The sequence below is a fragment of the Aethalodelphis obliquidens genome, unplaced genomic scaffold (genome assembly GCF_003676395.1).
Source record: "Aethalodelphis obliquidens isolate GAN/ISIS:26980383/991018 unplaced genomic scaffold, ASM367639v1 scaffold5, whole genome shotgun sequence".
Taxonomy (NCBI): domain Eukaryota; kingdom Metazoa; phylum Chordata; class Mammalia; order Artiodactyla; family Delphinidae; genus Aethalodelphis; species Aethalodelphis obliquidens.
In genome coordinates, this window is record NW_020837949.1 from 13,848,804 (window position 1) to 13,871,080 (window position 22,277).

Consider the following 22,277-nt stretch of genomic DNA (forward strand, 5'->3'; position numbering starts at 1 on the left):
ACTATTTCCAATTAAGGCCACATTCGGAGGTGCCAAGTGACCACGAATCTGGGGGTGGGAGGACACTACTTAACCCAGTACGAAGACCATCAGAGCCGTCACCAGCCATGGGAAAGGCCAACACCTGGGTATGTGGATGGGGACAGGTCCCCGTGGTCAGAGGAGGCAACATGGAAAGAAACTGACTCTAATGAAAGAAAACGCTAATTCAAATACATTTTTCCTTGGCTTACTTTGAACGTTCGGCTTTGGGTTTGTTTGTTTGTTTGTGGGGATTTTTGTATATTGGGGCGTGTATTTTTTGGTATTTATTATTAGTATGCTAACTAATCTATATTTTAGTTGTTTCAGTCAGCATATCCTTTTTAGAGCAAAAAAGGAAATGAAAGTTTATGGCTGATTTTGGATTGCAAGAGCACGTCACTACTGGGATTCACCAGCAGCTTCCTAGAGGAGAATGTAATTTGTATCTTTCAGAGCTCAAGCTCAGTTCACTGTGTCTAACAGGGCTTGTGATGCTGGCCCACACCCTTTCTCCTTTCAGCCACTAGCCAGCACCAAGGGGTAGTTTCTGGAAGGGCAAGCGACCATCCTAAAACATATTTTTTCTTTAATAACTCAGTAGGGCCCCAGCACCTGTGAGAATACTTATAGTAATTCTGGAGCAATTTATGTTTCCAGCCATAGCCGTGTCTTGGTATAACAGCATACATACATGTATTGCCAAGTATAGAACAATGAATTTGTCCCAAATGATACAGCTCACAGTCTATGAGGATATTCCCTGCTTGTTGTATTTCAGGGTATGGTGAACACACTAGACTCTCCGCTTTCAGGCTTCCTCTGGTCTTTCTGGACTTGAGAAATGTTTTCCCTCAATCCTGCTTTTCCAGACTAGAATTGGATCCTTTATGTGGCAGCTGCTCTCTTCCCTACCCCATCCCTGAATCAATATTTACTCTTCTCAGGGTATGTTGTACCTCCATCATTGGTCAGTTCTTGATCTCTACCTCTTACTCATCTAGATATTCCTGGGTTCACCCCCAGGCTCAGCCCAGGTCCAAGCTGAGCCCCTACACTGAGCTCACAACCCTGCTTTAGCCCTCTTGGTGCTAGTTCCTCACTTCACAGCCAAGACCCACTGTGACTCACCATCTCGTTGCCTCAGCTGGCAAACGTCCCATCAACGTCTGTTCTTTTTTCAGAGATCATTGTTGTCATTTATGATAAAAATCCAAACTTCCATTAGCTTTACGTTTTTGTTTTGTTTGCTCTTTGTTTGTTTTTATCTTTGTTTCCTCTTTTGTTTTGTCTAGTCACTCATGGCCTCTTTCTCTTTTGTCAGAGATCACAACCCACATGTGCGATCTTCAAGCGTGTGGTAGATTGAACCATTCCTCCCAACTCTTCATGCCCTCCCTTTATCAAAATTCGACCTCATCAGCCTTTGTTCTATGACTTTGAAGTACCTCCCACTACAGTGGAGTCTTCTTCCCCAACCCATTAATGTTAGGCTTGGGCATGTGGCTTGCTTTAACCAAAGGAATATGGGCAAAATTGACATTAAGCCACTTTAAGGCTGAGCCCTCAAGAGACCTTGCTTATTTCCTGTTGCGTTTCTTGCATCCCTGTGATCTATCAGGAGCAGAACTTTCCTGAAGTATCCTCTTCAGCCTACACCCCGTCACAAACCCATGTGGAGCAGATCTGAACCCCACCCAAGCCTGGAACAGAACTACCCCAGCCAACACACAGACCATGAGAAAAATAAATGTTGTCGTTTGCCAGTGAGTTTGGGGTGGTTTGTTACACAGTGTTATTTCAGCAGTAACTGACTGATACAGGGCAATTCACTTCTCTAGACCTTCATTTCCTTATCTGTAAAATGAGGCCATTGGACTATATCCGAGGTGCTCAGCCTTATCTCTACCCCTACACAACTGAGGGCCCTGCAGTAAACCCAACAGTAAGAGACTAAGCATATCAGAGTCAAATACTGCAAAGCACTCAAGAAAGAGAAGGATTGGGAAATGTGAATTCTGCTTAGGAACCAGGGACTCACTGGTGGCCTTGGAGTGAGTCGTTTTGGTGGGCAATGGAGCAGAAGCCCCATTGCAGGGCTGAGGGTAAAGGGGAACTGAGAAAGCGAGCAAGCGTGGGGTCTTGACTGGGAAGGGAAGGATGAGATGCAGTCGTGGCAGAGGTGGAGCATGTAGTCAGAGAAGAGGTGCCTGTTGGTCGGCTGACTCACTTGTATGTTTTAAGACGGGAGAGAACTGAACCTGCGAAGAAACGTTTACGGTGTCATAATAAAGGGATAACGGAGGCAGGGGCTTGGACAAGAGTGTGCAGGAAACCAGAGGTCTGGTCTGTGAGAGAGAACAGAGTGAGAACTTCCCAGGATTTATTTACTGATTGGCTATGCATCGTTTGCACTTCAAGTTCTCAAACCCAAGGGCAAGGCACGTGTCAACCAGTGAAACAAAGGCTATTCTTCTTTTCCAGTCGCTTCTAAACCTGCTGCAATCTGGCGTCTATTCTTACCACCTCCAACATCACCTAAAACTTCTTAGTTGCTAAATCCAATAGGTATTTTTTAAACCCCATCTTACTTGTTCAAGACCAAAAGCTACCTTACGGTATAAGCTCAAGATCGTTCAAAATGAGGCCACGTGTTTGACACATGGCTCTCTTCACTGTTCACTTCAGTGCCGTCTTGGGGATCATGTGAGAATTCCAAACGGTATTTTAAAATGATAAAATAAAAACCACGATCTACCTACCTAGCACCTCTGCGATTATTGTGGAGTCCAAACCTGCAGTTAATAATGGGGTAACAATAGCTAACACTTACTGAATGTTAACCGTGCCCAGCACTGCTCCGAGTTTAATCCTTCCAGCACGCTGTGAGGTGAGCACTGTTATTATCCCTACTTAAAACTGGGTGAACTGAGGTACAGCGACCTTAAAAACTTCCTTAAGGTCACGAAGCTATCCAGGACTTGAACCCAGGCAATCAGGTTCCAAAGCCCAAGCTCTGGACCATTACACATGTGGGGAAAGGCAGCCGAGAGTGAAGTGGTTTTAGTGTGTTTTTTAAAGGCGGTGTTGATGAACTAACGTCGGCTAACGTGCTTGGGAATAGTTTATTTTCTTAAATGGGTTCAACAGTCACCTTTGCACTAAGATTTTGTTTAGCAAGCCTTCCCTCATGCAGAGATGAACTTCAACCCACAGCCCAGTCTTGCCTGAATTATAAAGATGAAATTTTTATTGAGATCCAGAGTTCAATTCAGTGAAATTTTGTTTTATAACATGTAGGGGTGGCAGCTGGCTGCAGTGACATGCATCCAGAAATAAATGGAAATTCTCTATGAGGATATTCATAGCAGCAAAGAGCCGCTAACATGAGTTTGTGTCTTTATATGCCAAGCGTGTGCCACACGAAATCCTATTCACCGTCCCTCTTAATTCAGCTTCGGTCAACAAATCATCGAATGCCTATTACCCAGCAGAAGTGTACAGGCACAGTGCTAGGCACCTCAGGGGAAAGCTGGGTAAGACCCAGTTCTGCTCACCTTCTAATGGGGGAGCCAGGGAAGTGGTACGAGAGAGAGAGAAGGTACCGGCTGTGGTAGGGCCAAGACCACAGGAGATGCAGGGCTCTCCCCGGAATGAAAGGGTGCAGAGCACCCCAGGAGAGGGAAGGAAATTGAGGGCAAACAGTGTGGCGTGGGGAGAACTGGAGAGCAAGGGGCCAGGTGAGGAGGTGACCACGCGGAAGTGGATGGGACCAGGTCAGAGAGGGCCTCCCGCGCCAGCCAGGGAGACCGGTTCCCCAGGCGGGGAGGGCCACGGGAGGGTTTTCTGAAGCAGCGGTGAGATTCTGGTGTGTTCTTCCGGCTGCAGAGTTGGAGGACAAATTTGAGGGGCACAAGACACGAGGTAGGGAAATCAGCTGGGTGTCTTTCCAGCCAAGGGACGCTCTTGAAATCCTGAAGTACAGAGTAGAAGAGCAGAAAGAGGGGAAAGAAGGATTCAGACACCACTTAGGAAACAAGACTGGGCTAACTGGGAGGGGTGAGGGAGAGCTGGCCTGGGGGGCTGGGTGGAAAGGATGCCGTATGCTGAGACCCAGGGACCGTCAGCCCTCTCTTATCAGTGAGAAAACTGGCAAGGATGGAGTGACTTGCCCAAGGTGCGTCTGCCCTCAACTGGAAAGGTCTTGCTGATTTCCACAGTGCCGTATTTCTCCTAAGCACTTCCCAGTTATCTCCCTTATATCATGAGACGATGCTACCAATTTTGGTCACTCTCTGTGTACAGACAGTGTTGAAACCATTAAATGTATAAGTGACTGTGCTTTACAACACTCACAGCCTGGGCTTCCCGGATGCCTATTGATTTGCGAAGATAGGAAGGGGGTACGTGAGACATTTTCAACATTGCAAAGAGCCTAAGTGTAAATCGTGCCTTTATTGACAATAAGATTGTGCAGGTTAACTAAAATGTCAAGTTTCTTTGCTTCGGAGTAGAATTATAACCTGGTACCCTAATGCTGGTTCTCTCATTGATCACTGTTCTCATTGGCAGAGCTTCCATCGGCTTGTCTTTGAATAATTAAAATGGGAAAATAAATCATTCATTACTTAAATATACATCGTTGTTTGGACAATAGAACACAGAACCTATGGGGAAATAATATAAACAGTAGATGTTGGTGAAGAGTTTAGATAGCGGTGCTTTGAACTGTGGGGATCAGCGGTTAATGAAACAGTGAAGAAGGAAGTATTTGCCCTTTGATGCCTCTGCTGGGGGCTGGATGCGTCCCCTTCCCTACACTGTGGTCAGGACGCCCCGCTCACACACCAAGTGTTCTGTGCTCCCCGCATACCTCGTCTTCTAAATGGCTGTGTCCTGCATTCTATCCCATCCCTTCCTTTTGCATCAGAGCCTCGCCCTTTGATTTCTAACGTGACAGTTACCTTATGTATCTGAGTTCATGGGCATGTGGTCCATAGCCCATCAATGAGGTGGACCCAGCACATAGCCTAGAAAGCCTTCAGCATTCAATGAGGGTATGAACTAAGAAGGAATTTATTTACTCTTTCAATGACCCGCACGCAAAGCATTCTGCCAGATGTTGAGAACACGGTGGCACTAGTGTGCCAGTCAGAGGGAGACTGGCTCTCACGCACATGTGACGGCAGTCGTTTGGAAGCAGCGCCGTGATTGTGATCATTAACGTTTACTGAGCAGCTACTATGCACAAGGCACTCACCGTCTTAAGATGCAGCCCCTGCCCTCAGGGCCTTATCATCAGGCTAGGAAATAGGACACAGGCATGAACAATAGAATAATACAGTGTGTGCCAACGGACAGCAGGCACTGCTGGAGTTCAAAGGAGGCCAGGCTCTTGAGGGCTGCCCTGGCTAAGGAGACGTTCAGGAAGAGCAACGTTTGGACAAGGTTTTGAGGGGTGGGTGGGATTTCATTTACACAGAGAGGGGAGGGCATTCGGGCAGCAGGAGTCTGTGATGTGCAGGCAGAGTGTGGAGAGAAGGGGTGGAGGAAGGAGACTCGGGGAGGACTTCAGCGCACCTTCCAGCTCAGAGGGCAGAGGCAGCTGCTGGGTTGGGTGCCCGGAGCTGGCTCTCTCTGGAGTGTTCTGGGCAGGGCTCGGGAAATGGGGTTGTGGTTGAAGCCACTCTTGGTAGAGGTTGGCCTTGCTGTCATTCTCTGACACGATTTTCCCAGAAAACTTTGAGCAAAAAAAGCCATCTGTTTCTGGGACCATATTCAGGAATTTCCATCTGCTGAGGCGAAACCTAAGAAACACACCTTCGCAAGGCCACCCAGAGGTTTAGGATGGCCCTGCAGGGTAGCCCCGTACTGGGCTCTGCCTGAGATGGCGGGGGTCTCCCCACTCAGATGACGCCCCTGCCCCACCCCCAGGACATTGTGCAGCATCACAGATGTCTGGCAAACCAGGGACAAGGTGGCGCTTAATAATTGAAGTGCCCATCCACAGCAGCGCGAGACCTGCCCCCTGTCCCTGCTCTCCCCAAAGTCTCGCCCCCTTGTTGAGACGTACGTCATTTTTACAAACAGAAACAAGTCCTTGCCACGCTGTTCAGGTTCCCAAAGATGAGGCCCTTGCCCTCAGTGGCAGATGACAGCCAATTTGGTAGGTTGTTATCATGGTACGCAGGGGTGGAGGGGAGGGTCCGTTCAGTGGCTTTATTTCTGGAAGAACCACTGTCCTCCCGAGAGAGTAGCACCAAGCATTGACTCAAGCAGCTCAGTAAGGCACCGACGTAAATCCGACGGTCTGCTTTGTTTATAGAATGAATGAGATTCTCCTTTCATCTCTGACCAAAGAGTCGATGCTACCAATTCCACAAGCCTGAATTCCTTACAAGATAAGAAGAGGTCTAACCGTAAGGGTTAAGATTATTGCTGCTGTTTTCTTTAAAACAAAGCTAAACTAAGAGCAACTCATAGGTCCAATGAGTGTGGCCTGACAGAATCCCCCGGCTTCCAGAAATGCCTCATAAACGTCTCAGTAAAGAACCACAAGTTTTATTGTCTTATAATCATATTTTGTTTTGGATTAAAAATAATATTACCCTGTCTGATCACTTAGCTGCCAAAATTGGGGCTGTTTTTAAAAAATCAATCCGTTCTCAACAAAGACGATGATTTGTTGCCTTGAGGGCGGTCAAAAAACCGCATTCACACACCAAGGACGGTTCCCAAAGAAAAGTGCTAAGAATGTGTTTTCTGATATGGCATATCTGCAGCAAGGGTATAGCCTATCAGGAAACTGCCTTGGAAGGTCATAAAATTCATTTGGCTGTATAAGTTCTGGTATGTATGCTAAAATAATCAGTCACCTTACTTTATAATCACAACTCGTACTCTCGTTCTGGAAAATCAATAAAGTGAGAAGAAGGCTGGGGATATTGTGTATAGCTATTTAAAAGAGAGAAAACAAAAAATAATATTGTGTGAAAATGGCCCTCAAGGAAACACAGACCGAGTTTTCATAAGGGGCTCAATTTTATCTCCAAGCTCATCACTGAATTATTAAACTGAAGTACCCATAATAGCCTAGACAAAAGCACAAAAAATAAAAAAGGCAAATAGCGTTCATCCTTCTCTACATGCTCTGGGACACTGGAAATTATCCACGGCCTTTAAAATGTATTTCTACAATGCATCTATTATTCACACTCTGAATGGTCTGTTCCACCAAATGTTACAAACCCCAATGTTGCCTTCACCTGTGATACTTGCCCACCTCAAATGTCCACCCTCCTCTGCTAATCCTTCCCTGCGTTTCAAGACCTAGACCAAGACCTTTCTGCTTTCCAAAGCCACCTGTGACTGGCTGGAGACCCAGAAAGGCTGAAGGATTGGGGCTGGAAGGCGAGAAGCAAGAATCGTGCACGAGAGGGCTTCCCTGGTGGCGCGGTGGTTGAGAGTCCGCCTGCCGATGCAGGGGGCGTGGGTTCGTGCCCCGGTCCGGGAGGATCCCGCGCGCCGCGGAGCGGCTGGGCCCGTGAGCCATGGCCGCTGAGCCTGCGCGTCCGGAGCCTGTGCTCCGCGGTGGGACAGGCTATAGCAGTGAGAAGCCCGAGTACCGCAAAAAAAAAAAATCATGCACGAAGCTAAAAGGCCCCCAAAAGCCACTTCCGGAGAGTATTTCCCGGCTCCTGGGACAATCAGCACCATAGGAACTGCCACTGAGGAAGAGTAGGAGGCCCAGGCGGGAGAGGGAGCAGTCACTAGTGGACCCATTGGGTCTTATCTGACTTCTTTTTCACCACCAGCAGCTGCAGCTGCATTCAGCACAGACCAGCCCAAGCAAGACCATCATCAGATGAAGCAGTCATGGAGTAAATCTAGAAGGTACTGGGTGGCCTTTCATTTTGTTCAGTGTTTCCTTTGCTGTGCAGAAAATTTTAGTTTGACGCAGTCCCACTGACTTATTTGTGCTTTTGTTGCCTGTGCTTTTAGTGTCGAAAACACCAAAACATCATTGCCGAGACCAATGTCGTGGGGCTTTTGCTCTGTTTTCTTCTAGGAGTTTTACAGTTTCAGGTCTTACATTTAAGTTGTTAATCCAATTTGAGGTTTTTGTTTGTTTATGGTATAAGATAAGGGTCCAATTTCATTACTTTGCATATGATTATCTAGTTTTCCCAACATCATTTATTGAAGAGACTATCCTTTCCCCATTGTGTATTTTTGAATCCTTTGTCAAAAATTAATTGACCATTTGTTTCTGGATGTTTTATTCTGTTCCATTGATCTATGTGTCTGTTTTTATTCCAGAACCATACTGTTTTTTTGTTTTGTTTTGTTTTGCGGTACGCGGGCCTCTCACTGCTGTGGCCTCTTCCATTGTGGAGCACAGGCTCCAGACGCACAGGTTCAGCAGCCATGGCTCACGGGCCCAGCCGCTACGCAGCATGTGGGATCTTCCCGGACCGGGGCACGAACCCATGTCCCCTGCATTGGCAGGCAGACTCTCAACCACTGCGCCACCAGGGAAGCCCAGAACCATACTGTTTTGACTACTATAGCTTTGTAATATAGTTTGAAACCAGGAATTGTGATGGGGAACTTCCTGGCTGTCCAGTGGTTAGGACTCTGTGCTTCCACTGCAGGGGGGCACAGGTTTGATCCCTGGTCAGGAACTAATATCCCACAAGCTGCGCGGCCCAAAAAAAAAAAAAAGGAATTGCAATGCCTCCACATTTGTTCTTCTTTCTCAGGATTGCTTTGACGATTCAGAGTCTTTTGTGGATCCATACAAATTTTAGGATTTCTTTCTATTTCTGTGGAAAATGCCATTGGAATTTTGATAGGGGTTGCATTGACTTTGTAGATCACTTTGGGTAGTATGAACATTTTAACAATATTAATTCTTCCCATGCATAAACACAGGATATCTTTCCATGTACTTTGCAACCTTTTCCATTTTTTTCATCAGTGTCGTATAATTTTCAGTGCATAGATCTTTTACCTCCTTAGTTAAATTTATCCTTAAGTAGTTTATTCTCTTTGATGCTATTGTAAATGGGATTGATTTCTTTTTCAGATAATCTGTTGTTAGTACGTAGGAATACAACTGATTTTTATGCTGATTTTCTATCCTGCAACTTTAATGAATTCATTAATTAGTTCTAACAGTTTTTTTTTGTGAGTCCTTAGGATTTTGCATATATAAGATCATATGCTCTGCAAACAGAGGTATTTTTACTTCTTCCTTTCCCATTTGGATGCCCATTATTTCCTTTTCTTGTCTAATTGCTCTGGCTAGGACTTCTGGCATTATGCTGAATAAAAGCGACAAGAGTGAGGATTCTTGTCTTGTTACTGATCTTAGAGAGAAAACTTTCAGCTTCTCACTGTTGATTATGGTGTTAGCTGTGAGTTTGTCATATACTATGGCCTTTATCATGTTGAGGTACATTCCTTCTATACCGAGTTTGTTGAGAGTGTTTATCATGAAAGGAAGTTGAATTTTGTCAAATGCTTTTTCTGCATGTATTGAGATACTTATAGGATTTTTTATTCTTCATTCTGTTAATGTGGTATATCATGTTTATTGATTTGTATATGTTGAACCATCTTGCATCCCAGAGAGCAGTGGTTTCTTTTAAATATGGCCTGTGATTAGATGTAGGTCTAGAATTAGAATCCAGTTTTTCCACATGTAAAGGAAGCTCTCTGAGAAAGAAACTTCCAAGTACAGGGATGGACTTTTTCATTGTAGTCTTAAGTCTTAATAATCACCATTCACAATTTAATTTAACCTGGTCTTAGAATGAGACTAGATCAGAACACTAACTTACCCTGATTCCTATTTTAATGTCCATTTGATTTATACCTCTGGGTCTCAGGCTCCTGAGATATAAATGCAGCTTGGCATTGAAAGCCCTTCCACCTTCCCAAGACAACTCTTCTCAGTTTCCACCATATTTATATATTTAACTGCTTTGACTGTTTAGTTACTTAATGCAACAACCACGATTTACTTTTCTCACTGCTTCATCAGCCAAGAAGCTCCCTGATTACCCCAAACTCCCCTGTACCTTCCACTTTGCTGTAGAAATAGTTAGCTTACAGTCTCAAGACCTCTATGCCCAAAGCATAAAACTGCTTTCCTCTTCAGCACTAGAGAGGAGCAATTCCCTGTTCTTTTTAGTAAAATTTCTCTTTTTTTGCTCAATAATTGATATTCATTTAAAAAAAGAATATGGAAGATACAGAAAGACTAAAGGAAGAAAAAAATCACCCATAATCCCACCATTGGAAGAAAACCACTATTAATATCGGGGCTATTTCTTTATATTCTTTCTCTCTTTTTTTGTTTTTTTTCTGGGTACATGAATTTTTTTATTGCAATATAATTCACACGTCATAAAATTCATCCTTTTATTAAAGTATGTGATTCAGTGGTTTTAGGACATTCACAGAGTTGTGCCACCATCACCATCGTCTAATTTCAGAACATTTTCATCAGCCCTAAAAGAAACTCCATACCTATCAGCAGTCACTTCCTTCTCCCCTCCTCCAGCCCCTGGCAACCACTAATCTACTTTCTGTCTGTATGGATGGGGCAGATGAATTTGTACATAATTATATAGGGAGTCCTTACACTCTTTCTTAATAAAGAAACCCTCATCTTACCAAAAGCTGCCAGTTCGTAGGTACACTTGAAAGTTTAAATACACTATACTTAAGATTGCCTCTACCACTATTCAACTCACACAACTTATTTCTTGTACCTCAAATCTCTTCCGGAAGTCAGCATTTCCAACAATTTTATACAGAAAAAATGAGTTTAAAAAATGTTTTATCACGAGTTTAGATCACCTTCGCATGTGCTTCATGGGCTTCTAGCTAATGTATTCTACATACCAGCTCATCTGCAGCCCCAGTGGAACAGCCGTGATCTCCTCAGACCCCAGTGCACACCGCTCAGCCTCATAACTGTCACTTTAAGTGACTGTCATCAAAAAATTGTGTCAAATGCAGTTTGGGGAAAACTATCAAAATATACTATGCCTATGTTATATTAGTCTCTTTTTAGATGAAATTGACTCTTGTGTCTTCTTTCTAAATTCACACAACACTTAATAATTAAGAAGTGTTTATTAAGTACATGCCATGGTCTTGCTGTACAAGGTGAGTGGAGATTCAAAAACAGTGCACTTGTAACTATTAGAAACGTGGACACCAAGTTGGTCCAAACTGAAAACACAATAGGCTTTCAGGAAAAGGGTGACGCACGTGGGCAGAAGAATTAGATTTGTATTGAGCTGTGCTGCCTAAGAGAAGAACCAGCAAGAAAATATCAGTGGATGGGAATTCCTTGGCAGTGCAGTGGTTCACTGTCCAGGATTGGCCCAGGTTCAATCCCTGGTCAGGGAACTAAGATCCCGCAAGCTGCATGGTGTGGCCAAAAAAAAAAGAAAGAAAAAAAGAAAGAAAGAAAAATGCCAGGGGAGAGTCGAGCCAACATTTATTAGGCACCAACTGCATGCAAGGGTGGTGGTGGAGATGAGAGTGATGAGGAAAACAACAGTGAGTGGGACTTCTCAGTGTCTTGGGCAAACAGGAGAAGCTTCCCTGAGGAGGTACCCCTGAGCTCCTTGAAGGAAAGAGAGGAGGAAGGGGATTCCAAGCACGGAGACCAGCAAGGGCAGAGGCACGGACGCCTGCAGCAACGTGACTGTTCACAGAACTGCCAGGCCCACAGGTTGGGGTCAGAGCCTGGTGGATGAAGCCGCTGAGTCAGGGACCAAACCCTACGTCCCGGGTGCTGGGCTGATGAATGTGTACTTCTTCACTTTACCCGCATTCAACCAGACGCTAGAAGAACATCTGAGTCATGGACAGGAGTTTCCAGAACTGCAATGAGATACAGGACCTCTGTCCTGCCTTGAAAGAACTCCTAGGCTCGTTGAGCAGACAAGAAGGGGTCCTCCTCTTGTTACCTTTCCAGAGTCAAGGCTCTCATTGCACACTTGCCTGGTCCAATGGCAGGGGGAACTCTTAAAGGAAAGACTAAAGAGTTTAAATGTTGAGGACAGCACCCTCCACAAGATCTCCTCGGGGTCACATGGCTGTGAGGGTCTCTCCACCCCCAGCTCTCCCAGACTGCCCCTCTGTCTCCCACATGCACCCTGTCGAGAAAATGAAGCTGGAGGGAGGCCCTGCCGCATTCAAGCTGATGTCTGTTGCTCAGAGGCTCCCTGGAGTCTTGCCTGGAAGAGGAGGGTTGAGAGCCCAAGGATGGTGACCTTGAGCTGATCAAGGGATAGACCCAGAAGCACCAGAGCCACGGCCACGGCCATGGCTACTCCCTCCTGCTGCCTCCTTCTCTTTGGCGTTATCCTCAACAGACACCGAGCTCACCCAGAACCTGCACGTCTCCCCAGCCTTGGGCATCTGACCCAGACCTCCTGTTTTCTGACCTTGTACCAGGGCCTCACGCCATGCCTGGCACACATGAACAAATCCATAAATATTTTTGCAAGAACCAGTAGAAGTCGGCCCTCACTTCCTATTCACCATCTCTGCTTCATGCATCTCTCCTATCTCTGTGTCTTTGACCCAGGGTATTAGCATGGCCCCAGAACACATTACAAATGCACAACTGCCTTGCTGAATAGTATGGTGTTATTGGCCGTGACTCTGATCTACGCTGATTAGAAACACCCAGTTACAGCCAACTTATCAGTCAGGACACATGCCTCTTTCCGTGACCAGAGCAACAGTAATGTATGCAATTCACTCATCCATTCATCAGACGTTTATCGAGGTCGTACTGTATATCAGGCACTGAGCTGGAAGTCAAGACTACGGAAATTAAAAAGACCCAATAAAGACAGAAACAGAAGCGCAGTGAAGTGTGCAATAGAAACAATGATGCTGCGAGACCACCTGGAGGCCTCAGGTTGGACGCACTTTGAGAATCACAATCAGAGCACAGCTGTCGATGAGAAATTAATATTAATAAGCATATTAATGAGAAATTTTAAATATACCTAAAGCACTGAAGACTTACTTTCCTGTGCGTTTAGGTTCTATAAATGATAGTTAATGATAGTGGCCGACATCTACTGAGCACCTGCTCCGTGTCAGGCACTGCGCTAAGTGCATCTCATCTCTGAGCAGAAGCTGAGGTGGATGAATGGAGTTGGGGGGGAGAGGGGGTACCACTTGCTCCTGGGTTTGCATGTGGCTGGTTTCAAGGCAAGATAAGCCACACTGAGAAAAGTTCAAAAGATAATTAAACCAGTTAGAAAGCAAAACAGCACTGGGACTGAAGCTGGGTTTCAGAGCCAATTTCCAAGAGGTAATTTCATCATTCTAGAACATCAGACGTGAATTCCATTTTCAGCTATGCAAATTCCAAAAGAATAATACCTCACATTTGCATAATGCTTGATGCTTTTCAAAGTACTTTCCCAGTTATTAATCTAGAGGAGGCTTTATTACTACTGGAGACATAAATTGAAATTCTGTTCAAACTGAAGTTCTCCATTATTTTTTCCACTTTCCCCTCAAAAACCAGAGCCGCCTAAATGCAGGTGCTTTTGATGGAGTGGGTAACTTTAATAAGTTTTGCCGACAGGGTGAATATGCACAAATAGAACATATTGTGGGGCCTTCCATCCAGCCTTCGATCAAGCCAGACTTCAGAAAACCTCCTGTTGAATTAACTAAATCATGGGAGGTTACTCCCAGTTTAAATTTGAGATTCCCCCAGGGTCTCAGACTTTGTGGCACTGCACACACTGCATTCGTTGGAATCCATCAAATATTAGAAAATGAGGAAATTAGTTCCACCACTTTGCCCTTAAACCTACAGAAATCCCTGTCAATGACATTCTAAGAAGTGGCCCACGTTGCCAGACAGCTCCTATATCTTTTTTTGTTTTTAATGTCATCAGACCCAAGAGGCTGCATCTGCTGTAAATGCAACCTGGGGAGAGGATCTTAGAAAAACGAGGTGAGAAGATAGGATGGGGGTGCAAGGAACTACTTCTCCCCAAACCTTTCCAATTTGTTGCTTTTTCCATCTCTTTCAAACTTAATTACGTGTAGCGTTCTCAGCCACTGAATCACCAGTCTTTCCTGACACCTCCATCTCGTGCATTTGAGCAAAAGATTAACCTGGCTGTTTGCTTTCAATTCTGAAGCTGTGTTAATACTCAACTCCCTCTAGATTAGAGGGGAAGAAAAACACACTCCCACATACCCCACCCCGGCTCCAGCAGGGCTCCACGGCTGCTATTCCTGTGACAATGTCACAGTCATTGGAACATGCTGGCTGCACTTACCACTTCAGGAGAACCAAGAGGACCACTGACAGGGCTACCATCACCATGGGGCCACTGGCTTCCAGTCTGAGGAACCCCAAGACTTCCATTGTTCCTCAGAGACCCTAGAGGGGTGGTCCCCCTGCAGTTACAGGAACCACGATCTGCAGATGAAAGATTTAGGCAACCAAGAAAACATCACATCAAGTGGGTCCCTGAAATGTGCTCTTTCTCAGAAGTGTCTTCTTATAAAGAGGAAGGAAGAGGAGGGAAAAACAAAGGGTTTCAGTGTAAGGCAGTGAATCAGCAACTTTATTTTCTTGATGACTGTACAGTCAATAAACATTTACATTAACTTCCCCGGGAAGCAGCAGCAGAACTGGCTCCCTGTTTGCTGGGAAAGAAAATGGTTGCAACGATAGATTTCTGCTGTGACAAGTAGTCCTTAAAGAAAGACCCCTCGGGCTTCCCTGGTGGCACAGTGGTTGAGAGTCCGCCTGCTGATGCAGGGGACGCGAGTTCGTGTCCCGGTCCGGGAAGATCCCACGTGCCGCGGAGCGGCTGGGCCCGTGAGCCATGGCCGCTGAGCCTGCGCGTCCGGAGCCTGTGCTCCGCAACGGGAGAGGCCACAACAGTGAGAGGCCCGCGAACCGCAAAAAAAAAAAAAAAGAAAAGAAAGACTCCTCTTTTAAAAAATTAATTTGTAATTAAATGATGATATGGGTGAGGAGACTGAATGTCCCAGAAAAATTTGAGGCCAGACATCAGCCTGATGAAGAATGCTGGCTGCACTGAGGATATCCATCCCATTAAGTTTATTCATTCCTGGGATCCACTGACACCTGTGGGTTCAGTGGGGTCCCTGGTGACTGCCTGTTGGGACAGACTGAAGATCTTGCCTCGGGTCAGCCCTCTCATCATGAGTTGGAGGATTTCTTAAATGTCTAATAGCATATCCATTGGCTCAGGTATGGGTCCTTTGTTCTAGCTCTGAGCTTATCTAAGGTAGACAGAATTATTTTTTGCTTATTGGTCAGCGTATGATACCTTTAGTAACTGGAAGGGTGTTTCAGAGAGGAAATCATTCACTCACCATGACACTCATTTGTTTATTCACCACGTATGGGGGCCAGGCTCTGTGCTGAGTCTACAGAGTTTGGAAAATAGAAGTACTAGACTCTGGAGAATTTTCTCTGGGGAGAGACAGACAGTAAACAGGTAGACAAAGAAATAAGTAACAGCAAGTTGAGAACGGTGCTGTGAAGGTTGTGAACATGGGGCTGTGACTGGGAATGACTGGGGTAACCCATTAAGAGAGTGTGGGAGGAAATCTGTCCGAGGAGGAAAGCTTGAAGCTGAGAGTCTCAGGTGAGGAGGAGACCTTGCGGTAAAGAGCCGTGGGCAAAGCCTTCAGGCCAAAAAGTGTGACAAGATAAAGGTTCTAGGGCTTCCCTGTGGCGCAGTGGTTGAGAGTCCACCTGCCGATGCAGGGGACACGGGTTTGTGCCCTGGTCCAGGAGGATCCCACATGCCGCGGAGCGGCTGGGCCCGTGAGCCATGGCCGCTGAGCCTGTGCGTTGTGGGAACCTGAGAGAGTCCAGTGGGCCAGCTGGGGGAGCAACTGGGGGAGGTGGAGACATCGACAGAGAGCAGACAGCTCAGGGCTACAGTGAGAAGCCTGGGCTTCATTTGATGTGCAACTTAGCAGTTTAGTGTGGTCGTATTTCTTCTCCTTTTTTTTTTTTTTTATAAATTTATTTATTTGTGGCTGCGTTGGGTCTTCGTTGCTGCACGCGGGCTTTCTCTAGCTGCGGCAAGCGGGGGCTACTCTTCGTTGTGGTGCATGGGCTTCTCATTGTGGTGGCTTCTCTTGTTGCGGAGCATGGGCTCCAGGCGTGCGGGCTTCAGTAGTTGTGGCTTGCGAGCTCTAGAGCGCAGGCTCAGTAGTTGTGGCTCACGGGCTTAGTTGCTCTGCGGGATGTGGGATCTTCCCGGACCAGGGCTTGAACCCATGTCCCCTGTATTGGCAGGCAGATTCTTAACCACTGCGCCACCAGGGAAGTTCAATGTGGTCGTATTTCTGTTTGTTAGAGCTGTTCTGGCTCCACGTGAAGAATTCATTGAAGGAAAAGTAGGAAGGCACTTGGAAGACTATTTCGTTCATCCCGAGATGAGGCTGCTCACACTAGAATAGGGATGGGAGGCAGAAAGAAGTAGAGGAATTAGAAATCTATTCTGGGATTGACTCTGCAAAATTTCCTGGTGGATTGGCTGCAGAAGGGAGGGGAAGGAGGTGGCACGTCTGACCCCCCAGGTTCCTGACTTGAGGGAGCACCATTCACTGAGATGAGGAAGGCTGGGGAAAGATGTGGTATTGTTGGGAAGATCAAAAGCTGGGTTTTGCAGAAACAGACTCACAGACATAGAGAACAGACTTGTGGTTGCCAGGGGGGAGGGGGAGAGGGAGAGGGATGGACTGGGAGTCTGAAGTTGGTAGATGCAAACTATTACATTTAGAATGGATAAACAACAAGGTCCTAATATATAGCACAGGGAACTATATTCAATATCCTGTGATAAATCATAATGGAAAAGAACACAAATAAACGTGTGTATGTGTATAAATGAGTCACTTTGTTGTACAGCAGAGATTGGTACAACATTGTAAATCAACTACACTTCAATTTAAAAAAAAAGAAAACATCAAAAGAAGAAAAAAAAATTGGGAAGAGTGAAAAATGTTCAACAGTAGGGACAAAGTGATATTAATTATGAAGTATCTACTTCAAGGGCTATGATACCAAAGGCCAATGGCAACATAAACAACTCAAATTATAATCACAAATAAAAAAATAGAAAAAAATGCGATGTGCATAAAAGTTGAATTTTGGTCCTGTTAAGTTTGAGATGCCTGGGATACATCAGAGTGGAGCTGTCAAGTCACAGAGGAATCTCAGCTGGAAATATAAGTAATAATAATGAATAATGACAATACCATTTATGAAGTACTTACTATGTGCGAGTTACTATTCTAAGAACATCCAGATATGTTAGCTCATTTAATCCTCATAAACCACTCTATGAAGTAACGCTTACTATTAACCCTATTTTAGAGAAGTAGAAACTGAGGCATGGGATGTATGACTCTAAAGCCCATACTCTTAATCAAAAGGTTATATTCAAACGTAGAAGGCACCAATAGGCAAATGGTAGTTAAAGCCAGAGGCCTAGATGAGCCGCAAATAAGGGAGTGAACCACACAAGTACCAAGCACCTTCCAAGCACCTTCCCCTTTCTCTAACCGTTTGCCCTGACTCCCTATTTTGCATCTCTACTTAGATGTCCCCCAACAGCTCCATCACATCTGGACCAGTGCCCCATACTCCAGCTCAGCCCTTTAGGACTTCCTGTCCTCTCTCCATATTCCATGTCTCTTTTGTCCCATATGATCAGTACCATACTGAGATGTTAACGGATCTGTGTGTCCTCCTCACAAAACCAAGCTGTGCTTCCACAAGGGCCGTCAGAAATATGGTGCTTTCAGCCACAGGCACCACTGTGTGGGATGTGGGAGGATCAAGAGCTGGCGTGGTGCATCATGGCCACAGATTCAGAGAGTTGGAAGAACCTCGGATATTACTTAGACCAATGTCTGTAACAGAAAGATGCTCAGGAAAAGAAACGAAGGTTCCAAGGTGAAATGAAAGTGAGAAATGCTGGTGTGAGCATTGATACGTAAGTTTATTTACTCAAGACCTCTCGGAAACTTGAACCTGCCGATGTGCATGGGAACTCTCCGAGAGGGGGGTGCAGAGAACAGCATTCCCCAGGTGCATTCGACCACAGAATCCCTCTTAAGGGACATTTATGACCAGTCCAGATGTTGTGCTTTTAGGAAAGTGGTTGGAAAGTCTGTTGACCAAGCCCATGGTGACCTCTTATTTACAGAGGGGCAAACAAAAACCCAGAAAGGGAAAGTGATGGTACAAAGTCCCACAGCTGCCTGGTGATAGAGCCCAGGGCCCTCATCTTCCTTTTCAGGATCTGCATCTAGAATGTACTCCTCCCGTCCCGCCGCAGACCTGTGGGCCTAGCACAGGCCCTGCCTGCTTCACGGAGACGGCTTTGTTGCTGGCCACCAGCTCAGAGATGTCCTAAGGGGTGACCACCTCCCCTAGTGACATCAATTTCGCACATTCACTCCTCCGACTAATATTGTTGGAACCCTTTTTGTGTGATTTGTGATTTGTGGAAGCTGTAAATGCCGTGGAGAGATAATCACCCCCATTCTACACTCGCCTCAGAGCAGAGATAATACTCAGTGAATTGTGGACAGTAAGTGAACTGGGATGGAGTGGAAGGGTCAAATATGAGAGGTTTTAAGGCTTTTCATCAGGAGAATAATGTGATTAAGGATGTATCACAATTTCGGTATCTGTGACACAATGCAGGGACACGCTGGTTGGGATTTTTCCAGGATGGGAGCAGACTGTTGCCATGATATTTACCATAATTAAATATTAGGCCTTTATTCTCTGGATTTTTTTTTATAAATTTATTTATTTTAATTTTTGGCTGCATTGAGTCTTCGTTGCAGTGCGTGGGCTTCTCATTGCAGTGGCTTCTCTTGCTGTGGAGCACGGGCTGTAGACGCGTGGGCTTCAGTAGTTGTGGCACACAGGCTCAGTAGTTGTGGCTCATGGGCTCTAAAGCGCAGGCTCAGTATTTGTGGCGCATGGGCTTAGTTGCTCTGCGGCATGTGGGATCTTCCCGGACCAGGGCTCGAAACTGTGTCCCCTGCATTGGCAGGTGGATTCTCAACCACTGGTCCACCAGGGAAGAAAATATCTCTGGATATTTTCTTTTCAATATATATCTATTAAAAAAACCAACTCTACAGAACTGTATAGGAAATAGCCTATAATCCCAACTCCCAGAGACAAACTCTTAGCATGCAGTTAGCATATGCCCTCTCCTATCTTTTTCTATGCATATGCAAGCACAGGTGTATTTTTAGTTTTTATGAAAACAAGATCATCATATCCATGCCATCTACAACTGGCCTTTTCATTCTCCGTATGGCGAATATCTTTCCATGTTCATACCCAGAGATATACATCATTTGCTTCTCGGGATTCCCCTGTTGGATGTGTTGTAATTCATGTAGCCCATCCTCTGTTGAATGACATTCAAGCTGTTTGCAAGTTTTCCCAACGACAAATGAGGCTTCAGCGAACATCCTTACGCATATCACTGTGGCCTTGCTTGAGTATAGCCCAAGCAACATTCTCAAAAGTGGAATTTCAAAAATGCAAGTAGGCGCTACCCTCTGCAGAGACAGTCAGCTTCCCTCCCCCGAGCTGTGTACTGAGGTTTTCCCTGCTCCATGGGACACTCCACAGAGCTTACCCTTCTGTCTCAACCCACTCCAAGTCTAGCTCTTTTTTCTCCTACTTCCAGGCAGACGCCTCCCCCAGAGTTGAGTCAACTGTTTTGACTTAAGTCTCGTGTTTCTTTTTAAAGCTTTCACTCCATAAATTCTGTGGTATTTCCTCCATGTTCCCTGTGTTTAAAAACTGCCTGTGCGGATGCTTTCCTCCTCTGCGGAAGCTTCCCACCTGGCCTGCACGAAGCCCCACGTCTCTGACGAGGTTTGAGGTCTCAGAGCATGTTCCCTCTGCCCTGCAGGACCCCGAGGGAAAGGACAACAGTGTTTCCTCAGCACTGTAGACGGTCAAGGAATATTGACCTGTAACCTTGTTTCAGCCTCATAGCAACCCTGGCCAGTAGGTGAGCAGGACTTTTCATTCCTGGGTCCCAAGTGGGAAAAAAGAGTTCAGAGATGTTACAAGACTGTCAGAAATCGTACATTTCATAAATCCTAGAGGCCGACGAACTCAAACCCTAATCTTCTGGCTTTAAACCCAATGGTTTATCCACTAAAGCTAAAGCCACATCTTGGTTTAAATATTCATAGTTCACCCAGCAGCCCACAGTTGTGACATAGCTTGTTTCCGCTCCTGGGATGCAGAGCTGCTGCAGTTAAGGAAGACAAAGTGATGGTGCAGGGCTGCCGGCTGCTTTATCTCCACGGAGAAGCTACTGGCGCCCCTTTGGAAGATGGGAAACCTCAGCTAGCCCCAGTGCAGCCCAGTCTCCTCAACGTCATCCAGTATCTTAGGGACTCCCTGTCCAGTTTCTGAGAACAGGGGTCGGATTCAGAGGCTCCTCCACTCTTCATTCCATCAGTTAGCACACACGCATTGGACAGTCGGTAGGCACTTGGCACCAGGAGTGGAATCCCAACGTATAAGGCCTCACATTCCAGGTGTTGCTTCCAAGGAACTCAGCTTCCAGGATAGGGAAGCAGACTGGTAAACACCTACATGCTGTCAGTGTTACAGGGACTGTGACATAAATAGACAGGGCACAGAGGGGGCAAAAATAGGACGAAGGAGACTTTTAAAGGCTTTGAACAGATGACATCTGAGCTTAGACTGGACCGATGACCATGCAGATGAGAGTAGGACAGATGTGCTTGGGAGAGGGCGCACGTCTAGGGCTTGCCTGTGGGCATCGGACCCTGGGGGTGAGTGGAGGGGACAGATACTCAGAGGCCAGGTCAGGCAAGGCAGTGTGGGCCACACACTTTATCCTAGGAAGCCAGGGTAGGAAATTGAGTGCAACATGATTGGATTTTTAGGAATACTCCTTAGAAGGCAGATTGGGTGGGTTACAGCTGAGATGGGAGACCAGCGAAGAGGCACTGGTCTAGGTAAGAGAGGATGGTCTGAATGAAATAGTAGATGTGGAAATGGGGAAGAGAGGACTGGGAGGGCAGAATCAAGAGTATTTGGTTATTGGGCGTGGTGGTAAAGGATTGCTGAAGGTAACTCCCCAATTTCTGGCTCCTTGGATGGAGCCCATATGGTGCCGTACAACACAATAAGGACTTGGGGGAAGGAATGAGTGGAGGGAAGTGACTATGACTTCAGTGGTGAGCAAGCTGAGCACGAGGCCCCTGGTGGCCACACAGGTCAGGACGCGCCGGAGGACTCCAGACCCTGGAGCGGTCAGGAGAGAAACCTGAACTAGAGAAGGAGTTTTATTTTCGTAGTGGGTCACAGAAAGAACAGTAACGAGAGCAGCCTTGCAGGGGAGGGGCCAAGAGGGGCCTGAAAAGAGGTGGAGGAAGGATGATCTGGGAGACAGCAGCAGAACCAGCAGAGGGACCCTATTTTAGTGCTTAAAGATACAGCCTTTTGTTTTCAAAAGTCCTGGATTCAAATCCAACCACTTCAGCTCTCTAGCTCGGATGCTCTTGGGAGGCTGCTTAACCTTTTGGAGGCTGTTTCTCATTTGTGAAGTGGGGATAACTGTACGTACTTCCCAGGGCTGTTGTGAGGAAAACAAGGTACCGTGGAGATGCTCAGTGGAGCCCTGACGCATGGGAAGCACTCGTACACATGGTCTGCGATCGTTTCCACCAAAGCCACGGGGGGACTGTTGAAAGAAATAGGAAATGGCCACAGGCGTGAATGTTACAGAAAAACCAGGTGAGGTGCTTACCGAAGTACCTTCGGATTCAGCAATTTTGATCATTACCACCACTCCCAGGATGGCTTTGGTGCAGTGGTGGGTGTAGAGACAGAACTAGAGAAAAGCAAATTTGAAAAGGACTGACTCACACTTCTCTGTCCATCTCTGTGGCCCCATGGCTGAGACGTGGGGGGAGACACAGGTTTGGACCAGCTAGCGTAGAATTTCCAGGTGCCATTCTTTGTGTGACCCACGTGAAGTCAGAACATCTCCTGCATTAGGGCACGGCCGCCATCTGTGTGTGTCTCCCTCCTGAGATAAGGACAGAACTATCTCTTCTCTTCAAGGTTGCTATGGAGACATGGATGGGTTTGTAAACAGTTTAAAGGTCTA

At 46.1% G+C, this 22,277-nt stretch overlaps 1 protein-coding gene across 2 annotated transcripts in view; it reads right to left on the reverse strand.

Moving 5' to 3' along the window:
* The window catches only part of TBXAS1 (thromboxane A synthase 1), a 150,198-nt gene extending 135,687 nt beyond the window's left edge, over positions 1–14,511 (reverse strand). For both annotated transcript variants that reach the window (XM_027101746.1, XM_027101747.1), the window contains exon 1: positions 14,367–14,511. In XM_027101746.1, coding sequence (XP_026957547.1) covers positions 14,367–14,455 — 89 coding nt within the window. In that variant the 5' untranslated portion in view covers positions 14,456–14,511. The remainder of the gene's footprint in view (positions 1–14,366) is intronic.
* Between the last annotated feature and the right edge of the window lie 7,766 nt (positions 14,512–22,277).